Source organism: Hibiscus syriacus, chloroplast (genome assembly GCF_006381635.1).
Source record: "Hibiscus syriacus chloroplast, complete genome".
Classification (NCBI taxonomy): domain Eukaryota; kingdom Viridiplantae; phylum Streptophyta; class Magnoliopsida; order Malvales; family Malvaceae; genus Hibiscus; species Hibiscus syriacus.
In genome coordinates, this window is record NC_026909.1 from 45,001 (window position 1) to 55,000 (window position 10,000).

At 32.2% G+C, this 10,000-nt stretch overlaps 5 protein-coding genes and 4 non-coding genes across 9 annotated transcripts; 3 read left to right on the top strand and 6 right to left on the bottom strand. All coding sequences in view use genetic code 11, as the record gives it.

Moving 5' to 3' along the window:
- Positions 1-486: 486 nt before the first annotated feature.
- ycf3 (photosystem I assembly protein Ycf3) lies at positions 487-2,577 on the bottom strand. Its single transcript has 3 exons — positions 2,452-2,577; positions 1,432-1,659; positions 487-639 (listed from the first exon to the last, which is right to left on the bottom strand). The coding sequence occupies exons 1-3, from the start codon at positions 2,575-2,577 to the stop codon at positions 487-489; spliced, it is 507 nt and encodes a 168-aa protein (YP_009132940.1).
- Positions 2,578-2,862: 285 nt separating this feature from the next.
- Positions 2,863-2,949, top strand: trnS-GGA. Its single transcript has one exon. It is a non-coding gene; the product is annotated as a tRNA-Ser (tRNA).
- Positions 2,950-3,230: 281 nt separating this feature from the next.
- On the bottom strand, positions 3,231-3,836 carry rps4 (ribosomal protein S4). The gene has a single exon. It carries the CDS (start codon positions 3,834-3,836, stop codon positions 3,231-3,233), a length of 606 nt encoding a protein of 201 aa, YP_009132941.1.
- A 545-nt stretch (positions 3,837-4,381) lies between these two features.
- On the bottom strand, positions 4,382-4,454 carry trnT-UGU. Its single transcript has one exon. It is a non-coding gene; the product is annotated as a tRNA-Thr (tRNA).
- A 1,117-nt stretch (positions 4,455-5,571) lies between these two features.
- trnL-UAA lies at positions 5,572-6,236 on the top strand. The gene is made up of 2 exons: positions 5,572-5,608; positions 6,187-6,236. It is a non-coding gene; the product is annotated as a tRNA-Leu (tRNA).
- A 394-nt stretch (positions 6,237-6,630) lies between these two features.
- On the top strand, positions 6,631-6,703 carry trnF-GAA. Its single transcript has one exon. It is a non-coding gene; the product is annotated as a tRNA-Phe (tRNA).
- A 745-nt stretch (positions 6,704-7,448) lies between these two features.
- Positions 7,449-7,925, bottom strand: ndhJ (NADH dehygrogenase subunit J). The gene has a single exon. The coding sequence runs from the start codon at positions 7,923-7,925 to the stop codon at positions 7,449-7,451; it is 477 nt and encodes a 158-aa protein (YP_009132942.1).
- Positions 7,926-8,085: 160 nt separating this feature from the next.
- On the bottom strand, positions 8,086-8,763 carry ndhK (NADH dehygrogenase subunit K). Its single transcript has one exon. It carries the CDS (start codon positions 8,761-8,763, stop codon positions 8,086-8,088), a length of 678 nt encoding a protein of 225 aa, YP_009132943.1.
- A 60-nt stretch (positions 8,764-8,823) lies between these two features.
- Positions 8,824-9,186, bottom strand: ndhC (NADH dehygrogenase subunit 3). Its single transcript has one exon. The coding sequence runs from the start codon at positions 9,184-9,186 to the stop codon at positions 8,824-8,826; it is 363 nt and encodes a 120-aa protein (YP_009132944.1).
- Positions 9,187-10,000: the final 814 nt, after the last annotated feature.

Here is a 10,000-nt window from a genome sequence, read left to right on the forward strand (position 1 = left end):
TTTTTTGTGCAACCAGTGTATTGTATTCATATCTTAATTAGAAGTTCCGAGATGGAGTTTTTTTTGTCTTACATAGATAGAACAAACAATATTACTCTATCCCAAATCGCGTGAGCATTCATTACTAAGGGATACTCCAGTATCGATATTTAGTCATTTGAGGGGTTTTTATTAGTTTTAATAGAAGCAGAAAATATATATTTTATTTTGCTATATCCGTGTATTACTTATCCTTACGAAACGAAATATCAGACGAAATAGAACGATTTTAGAAAGGATATAATGAAATTCTTTGATTGGTTTTTCCCAGAGAGAGAAATGATCCGTTTTATTTGACCGATGGGTCCAACAAAAACAAACAATTACAATTAAATTAATATTTTTTACTAGTTAAATATTAATTTAATAGTAATAGAATTTTCGAATTTCTAATTCGAATTTATAACCCTAAAATAATAAATAAACAGAGAGCTCTTGTTCTTATTCTTATTCGAAACGCCTCGTGATCTTTAACCAATTCTGCGCTTCAATATAATTACCAGGAGTAAGCGCTATAGCCTGTTTCCAATACTCAGCGGCTTGATCGAACCAAGCCTCCGCTATTTCTGAATCCCCCTGTCGAATGGCCTGTTCTCCCCGGTCGAAATAGGCGGTTCAATTCCTTTCCTTAGAACCGTACTTGAGAGTTTCCTACCTCATACGGCTCGGCAGTCAATTCTTTTGGTGTCCCATTTTTTTACCCTACCATATATCCAATTGAATAAGATGAATAAGATTTCTCATAGATCTATCGATTTGTCTCGGGTTAACCAAAAGGGGTTAATTCCATGAGTTTCAAACTTGAATTTTGATTAAATTAATAAGAAGTTTTATCTTTTCTCCCACCTTTCAAAAAAATAAAGCATAGGCATTTCGGGACTCTCGTCCGGTAGATTTTTCTGAAAGGTAACTATCTCGTTTTCATATCATATAGAAATTTATATAGAATCCTTGAAAAAGCCTTCTTCCTCATAAAAAAGACTTACTGTCTTTGGGATCTGATGCTACACCGCTGCTCAATAACTTAGGGGATCGGCTCTATTACATAAGTTGATTCCTAATTTTTATCTCATATCATGACATAAATAAGCAGTTCTTATTTATTGTATCGGTCCAAAACCTCGCTAATTGATCTTTACGGTGCTTCCTCTATCAATTAGATCTTTATCCATAGAATAAAGTATCTAGGCATATATTTCTTCATATTTCGACTTCTATGAAGTTTCTTTTTTTGTTACAGCTGATAAAAATCGTTTTTTGGACGATGCAATATGTAGAAAGCCTATTTTTTTTTTCTAGTATTTTCTTTACTAGCGTATTTAAGCGTATTTATTTACTAGCGTATTTGCTCTTTCTTTCCTTTTTTTATTTCTATAGTGGAGATAGTCGCACGTAATGACAGATCACAGCCATATTATTAAAAGCTTGGGGTAAGAACGGGTTTCGTTCTAGTGCTCGAAAATAATATTCTAAAGCTTTTGTATGTTCTCCGTTACTTGTGTGGATAAGGCCTATGTTATAGAGTATATAACTTCGATCATAGGGATCAATTTCTAGTCGCATAGCTTCATAATAATTCTGTAAGGCCTCCGCATAATTTCCTTCGGATTGAGCCGACATCCGTTACGGTCGTCATTCGATTCAAAGAATTCTCCGTTCCAAAACCGTACATGAGATTTTCACCTCATACGGCTCCTCCTTTATGTGCATAATGAGAATAATCCATGGAATTAAAAAAAGGTCGAAAGATTGTCATTATGAACTGAGCGGGGCTAATGTTTTTACAAGAAATCTCTAGCCAACCCTCTTGCAAAAGATCTTTTCTTACCATCAAGCGTGTTCATACTAGATAAAAAAGTAAACTTCAACAATTTCTTTGTTCTCAACGCTCCTTAATTTCCAGGAATTAGTCACTTCAACAATCTTTGATGGTTATATGGGTATCCAAAGTACGAACAAGATGGACGTTTGTTGTCCCAACCATTTCTCTTAGTTCCGATCCCGATAAAGAAAAGGAATCATTAATAACAAAGTTTTCGTGTTGTTGATTCCTAGGTGTAGTGCCTCTTCCTCTATGCCGCCTATTGGTACTAGTGTAGTAGGGTTGACCTACAATACAGACCCATACCATAGGTGTAACCTTTCGCTCAATACTCGAATCAACAATTGAAGCATCTGAGGTTGCATTAATCGGGGATACACGACAGAAGGAATTGCTTTATTTATAAACTTCACCTTCAACAAGCGTAGATTTCTTTTTTGTTTTCAATAGTCTTTTTTTCTATTCTGAATAATGTGTCTTTTTACTAAGACTGAGAGCGGTAAAGTAAATAAAGTAAAGTAAATAAAGTAAATAAAGTAAAGTAAATAAAGTAAAATATATATTAATATATATAATAATAATCAAATCGCACCATCTCTGTAATAAGTAAATGCCTCTTTTTCTCCTGAAGTTGTCGGAATTATTCGTAATAAGATATTGGCTACAATTGAAAAGGTCTTATCAATAAAATTTCCATTTATCTGCGATCTAGGCATAGGTAGCAATCCATTCTATAACTCTTTTCATTACCCCTGGTGAGAAAATAAAATGATCTCACAAACAAAGGAAGTGTACAGTACGAAATAACATAAAAGCAGACCCATTTCATTAAAAAAAAAATTATTCGAGCCGGGAGGCTAAAGAAAAAGTGATAAAAAAAGTGATGAATTCTATTTTTATAGCTAGTTTTCTAGTTAGAATTGATATTGTTCGTACCTATCGAACAATCTAATATGAATAACTCGCTATTCGCTCGGGTTATCGGCCATAATAATTATGTAGGAGAGATGGCCGAGTGGTTCAAGGCGTAGCATTGGAACTGCTATGTAGACTTTTGTTTACCGAGGGTTCGAATCCCTCTCTTTCCGCACCTTCACCTAATTCGCCAATGTAACTGACTACACTGACTACAATGTATCAAATAAGAACAGATACTATTAGACCCTTCTTTAGATAGATTTTAGATAGATTCTCTATTCCCAATTCCTTTTTAATATGGAATAGCGTACAGGGGATGAAAATCTCCCTACGGATTTATCATACATGAATAGGAGAAAAATCCCCGAATCAAACCCATCACCCTGTCTTCATTTAACCTTAACTCAGGTGAAAAGGGGGCAGAAGCCTTGTTTTGTTATTTTAGTTAGGTTTAAGTCTGACGAGAATAATATTCTACGACAAGCAATTCATTTATTTTCAACCCAACCCATTTCCTATCTATTATTTGATTGACTAATCCTTTATATTGTAATGTGTGAAGGGTCAAATGCTTTGGTAATTCCTCATGGGTGGATGAATCAAGATAATTTTGGATCAGAGTTCTAGATTGTTGTTCATCCCTCGCTGAAATAATATCTCGGGGTTTGCAGCGATAACTTGGTATATCTACTGTACGCCCATTAACTAAAATATGTCTATGGTTAACTAATTGGCGGGCTTGAGGAATAGTCGAAGCCATACCCAATCGAAAAAGGATGTTATCCAAACGCATTTCAAGTAATTGTAGTAAAACCTGACCTGTTGACCCTTTGGCTTTTCTGGCAATACGAACGTATTTAAGTAATTGTCGTTCTGTAAGGCCATAATGAAAACGTAATTTTTGTTTTTCTTCTAAACGAATACGGTATTGAGATTTTTTACCGGGGCGCGATTGGTTTCTAAGATCGCTTCCGGCTCTAGGCCTTTTACTAGTTAGTCCCGGTAAAGCCCCCAGACGGCGTATTTTTTTGAAACGAGGCCCTCGGTAACGTGACATAAGGACTCCTTATTAATTTGAATTTAATTGAAATTTTATAAACCGAAATTAAAACTGAACTAAATGAAGCGAAATCGACTGAAGGATTGTACTACAAATATTAATGAGATGAGTTGGATCAATATCCATACTTTTTGTATTGTATATAATGTATACAAAAAATCAACCAAACAATACAATCAATATTAAAATATAAAAATAAAAAATAGATATAATAATAATATATAATATATAAAATAGATATAATATAGAAATAAATTGAATATAATATAATATTCAATATATAAATAAATTTAACCAAAAAGAAAAAAAAAAAAAAAGAAATTAAACCAAAAAGTTTCCTTTTTTTCTTTTCTTCTGCAAAGACAAAGACTCAAATTTTATCCCTAATTGAAAGTTTCTACGACATAATAAACAGATTGTTGACCTTTGGAAAGAAAAAAAAGGGGAAAAAGCTTTTTCAATGTTCTTTGATTTCAAAAAAAAAAAAAATTCCATTACATTATAAATCATGTAAAAAAGTCAAAAAGCAAACAAATAGGGAAAGCCGGCTATCGGAATCGAACCGATGACCATCGCATTACAAATGCGATGCTCTAACCTCTGAGCTAAGCGGGCTCAAATATCAAATAATAGTAATTTTGTATCCATAGGAATTCAGCAAACTATTATGATCTTATCTATTAACTATCTATTAGTTATTCATAATTACTATGAATTATTAATATGAATTATAGACTAGAATTTAGAAAAACTAGAATTTATAATTTTGAATGCCATACTTAATATAACAATATAACATATTAATTATAAATCGAATATAATTTATAAATTTAATATAATTAAAATAATGGTAGATTCGATCTAATATTCAATCTAATATTCAATCTAATGTTGATAGAATATATTAATTAAGAATAGAATAATTCTATTTTCTTTCAATTTGAAAAATTTTTTTAATTATTTAATTCTATTTGATTATATTTTAATCAGATTAAAAATTCAATTTTAATTTAATCATAATTCATTTTATCATAACATATTATTAATATTATAATTATATTCTAATTATAAAAATGAATTCTAATAATAAAAATAATTATAAAAATAGTTATATATTTCTTATTTATCTATATATTCAATTTATCTATATATTAAATATCTTTTTTATATCTTAGTTATATTTTTTTTTGCTATTCTATTTTATTATATTAATTTATTATATGTTATATTTATTCTAATTATCTATATTTAGACTAAAAAATTCGAATTATCTTCGAATTCGAAATAGAAATGAAATCCAGATCATTCAAAATGGTAGACTCCTTTCTTTTGTCTTTTGTTTTCATTCATAAAGTTCATAAAGGCGGAAGCTAAGACGAAAAAAGAATCGACCGTTCGAGTATTCCACCAAATTGACCGAGAAAACTGAGAGTCAGAGTGGCATATATATGTTATGGAATACCCATCCATATTGAATTGCGAATACAGAAATGATAAAATATTTTCTGATTGGACCAAATAAATATGGGTCTCCAATAGAGACGAAAGAAGATAAACAAACAAGAAATAAAATAGGGAAAGACCCTTCGATACGATATAAGAATCACTATCTACTAAATCGCATAAAAAGAAAGAAAATAAACAAATGATAAAAAGAAAATAAACAAATGAAAGAAAGGGGAAAGGAAAGGGGGGAGGGCATCCTAATGAGATCCTAATCTCAAGACACAAAGGGGATATGGCGAAATTGGTAGACGCTACGGACTTAATTGGATTGAGCCTTGGTATGGAAACCTACTAAGTGATAACTTTCAAATTCAGAGAAACCCTGGAATGAAAAATGGGCAATCCTGAGCCAAATCCTATTATTTTACGAAAATAAACATAAACAAAGGTTCAGCAAGCGAAAATAATAATAATAAAAAAAGGAAAGGATAGGTGCAGAGACTCAATGGAAGCTATTCTAACAAATGGGGTTGACTGTTGGTAAAGGAATCCTTATATCGAAACTCCAGAAAGGATGCAAGATATACCTATATAAATAATAAAAAAGAATAGGTATACTAATGAAAAACTATCTCAAAAAATGAAAAACTATCTCAAAAAAGACGACCCGAACCCGTATTTTTTTTATATGCAAAATCTATTTATATGAAAAATAAAAAGAATTGTTGTGAATCGATTCCACGTTGAAGAAAGAATCGAATAGAATATTCATTAATCAAATCATTCACTCCATAGTCTGATAAATCTTTTGAAAAACTGATTAATCGGACGAGAATAAAGATAGAGTCCCGTTCTACATGTCAATATCAATACCGACAACAATGAAATTTATAGTAAGAGGAAAATCCGTCGACTTTAAAACTCGTGAGGGTTCAAGTCCCTCTATCCCCAACCCCAAAAAGTCCGTTTGCTATCTATTTATTTTATCCTACCCTTTTTGTTAGTGGTTCAAAGTTCCTTCTGTTTCTCATTCATCCTATTCTTTGCCATTTTACAAGCGTATCCTAGCAGAATTTTGTTCTCTTATCACAAGTCTTGTGATATATTGTGATATATTGTGATATATATATGATATACGTACAAATCTCTTGAGCAAGGAATACCTATTTGAATGATTCATAATCCATATGATTACTCATATGGAAATTTACAAAGTCTTCCTTTTAAAGATCCAAGAAATTTCCGTTCGAGACTTTTAATTTCATACTTTTCGTTTTTTTGTTTTCATTTTTAATTGACATAGACCCAAGTCATCTAGTATTATGAGGATAATGCGTCGGTAATGGTCGGGATAGCTCAGTTGGTAGAGCAGAGGACTGAAAATCCTCGTGTCACCAGTTCAAATCTGGTTCCTGGCATATGATTCATTTGTATGAGTATCTACTCTACAAATTAACAAATTAATTGATATGGTTCGACATAATAGATACTTAGCTAGCTAAGTATCTGGGAGTAAACCCTCTTTTTTTTTTTCTCTTTTTTAAAAGAGCAAAGCAAAGAGTATATTATAATGTGTCTATTATTAAAAGAAATAATTTGCTTATCTTTCCTCTTCTTTTTTATTTGTTCACACTGTGGCTCCTCACATTCAAAAAGAATGGTAATACTTCATACATATTTTATAAAACATATTTTATTAAAAGGGACATCTTTTATTAAAATATTAAAATAGTTGGTTGAAAGGCCCAACCAAAAGTCTGGTCTAGAGGAGTTCAAGGCTAGAAATAACCAAGACTCATCTCAGCTACAGTACAAACAGTACAAATAGAATTCGATCCCTTTCATTTATTTCTTTGTATTCTCTTTCATATTCCATTTCTTCATTCCCTTCTATGCGACTCTCTAGAGTTCATCTAAGTGATGTGCGCGATACAAAGTTCACGGTACAGAACCCTTCTTGTTCATCCTATTGTCTCGGCTCGTCCGAAATACAATAAAGAAGTCTCTTCCAAAATCGAGAATCTCAATGATGTATTGTCTTTTTTTTCTTTTTATTTATTAGCCTATCCATAAGAATACGAATGAAACCTCAATTGTTTCAGCTAGAAGAGAATGTGCAAATATTCCTTGAATATTCGAAGTTGTAATTTAGTTTCTTATCATTCAATGAGCGTCTTGTATTTCATAAAAATTGGGGGCAATATAATCCTTACGTAAAGGCCACCCTATCCAACTTTCGGGCATTAAGATACGTTTCAGTCGGGGATGATTCTCATAAGAGATTCCCAACATGTCATAAGATTCTCGTTCTTGAAAATCCGCACTTTTCCAAACCCAGAAAACAGACGGAATTCTAGGGTTACTCCTTGGAGCAAATACTTTTATACATACTTCCTCCGGTTGATCTACACCATACTCTATTCTCGTAAGATGATACACACTGGCTAACAGTCCGCCTGGTGCTACATCATAGGCACATTGGGAACGGAGATAATTGTAACCATATACATATAAAATAACAGCAATGGAATGCCAATCCTCGGGCTTTATTTGTAAAGTCTCTATTCCTTGGTAATCGAAGCCCAAAGATCTATGAACTAGCCCGTGTTTGACTAGCCAAACAGACAAACGACCCTGCATCTTTTTTATCTCTCCCGCACTTTTCTTTTTTATTTGTAATTTGTATAAGATAAGTATTTCACATTTACGATGAAATCTAATTTATGAAGATTAATTCGTTGATTTATGAAGATTAATTCGTTGTTTGTTATTCTGTTTCTGTAAAAAAATCCTACCTAACCTAATTCACTAATTCGTGGGAAGATAGTGAACCCTTGTAGTTGAAAAACGTTTCAGGAGGAATCTCTGAAGTAGATGGTGGTTGATAGAGTAATCCTTGATTATAATTTCCAGTACGAGTACTGCGTACAAGACAAAACTTGTGATTGGTAGTAAAACACCGATCCCCCTGTTGAGATCTAATTCGATCTTCATAGATTTCGCGAGATATTTTCTTACGGAGTTTTGTTATAGCATCTATAACTGCCTCAGGTTTAGGGGGACAGCCCGGCAAATAGACATCCACAGGAATTAGCTTATCGACCCCCCGAACAGTACTATAAGAATCAGTACTGAACATCCCCCCTGTAATTGTACACGCACCCATAGCAATAACATATTTAGGTTCGGGCATTTGTTCATATAATCTCACTAAAGAGGGAGCCATTTTCATTGTTACTGTTCCTGCTGTTAAAATTAGGTCCGCCTGTCTAGGACTTGATCTTGGTACCAGCCCATAACGATCAAAGTCGAATCGTGAGCCTATTAATGAAGCAAATTCAATAAAGCAACAACTGGTACCATAAAGAAGTGGCCATAAACTGGAGAGTCTTGACCAATTTGAAAGATCATTTAATGTAGTTGAAATAGCTGAATTTTGGGTTGTTCGATCAAGTAAGGGAAATTCGATGGAATTCATACTCAATGTTATTATTATTTTTACTTTTTTCTGTCTTTTTATTATCTGAATATTCAGGAACTAAGACCATTCCAATGCTCCTTTTCGCCATGCATAAACTAAACCAACAATTAGGATAAGCACGAAAATGAAAGCTTCTATGAATACGGGTACCCCCAATACATCGAAACTCATTGCCCATGGATAAAGAAAAACTGTTTCAACATCAAAAACAACAAAAACTAGAGCAAACATATAATAACGGATTCTAAATTGTAACCAAGCATCGCCCATTGGTTCTATACCCGATTCATAACTAGAAAGTTTTTCTGGACCCTTTCTAATCGGGGCTAAAACTCCAGAAATTAGAAATGCCAAAATAGGAATAGCACTTGATATTATTAGAAATGCCCAGAAAATATCATATTCGTAAAGCAGAAACATAGACGAACTCCTATGAATGTGAAAAATAGATCGGATTAGTCGATTCGACCTGGAAGTCATTGTCAAGTCATCCACAACTATTTGTTTAGTCAAAACAACAATTCCGTTTGATCGAATCGTCTAGTTTCGTTTGTTTGCTGTGTTTCCATGTTGCGTTTTAAGATTTATTGATTGGAATTAATGATTGGAATTGGAATTAATCCTATTTTATTTACATTACACTTATTTCGATTTAATTTCGATATAGTACTATATAGTATAATAGTATACAAATCCAAAACAAGTAATACTTTTTCGTTTTCACTTCATTTCGGATTTTTCGAAATTATTTTTCTAAATACTAAATAAAAATAAAAGGAATTCGAATATCTAACTAATATCTAATATGTATTAGAATTTTAGAAATAAAAAAACCTTCAAATTCGGAAATTCTATTTATTTTATTCTAAATCTAAATAATATATTTATATATATATTGAATATATATTTAATAGATTCTGTATGAAATTATGTTTATGAAAAGATCTTTGTTTTTCAAACTCTGACGTGTCAACAAATCCATACAATTAAGGCGCTCTTAGATCCGTGCGACTAATATTAGATTCGATTTGAGTTGAATTAGGTTTAGGCTGGTTTTTTTTTTTTCTTTTTTTTTTTTACCTTTACCGGATACCGGATTCGTGTCATAATTTTGACTCCAAGGATTCACAAAAATTTGGTGGTATACCGGAAGAAGTCTCACCAACTCTTTGATTACGGACAGTAAAAGAGGAAAATTCAATTTAGATAGAATCAATCTAAAATAAATCTACCC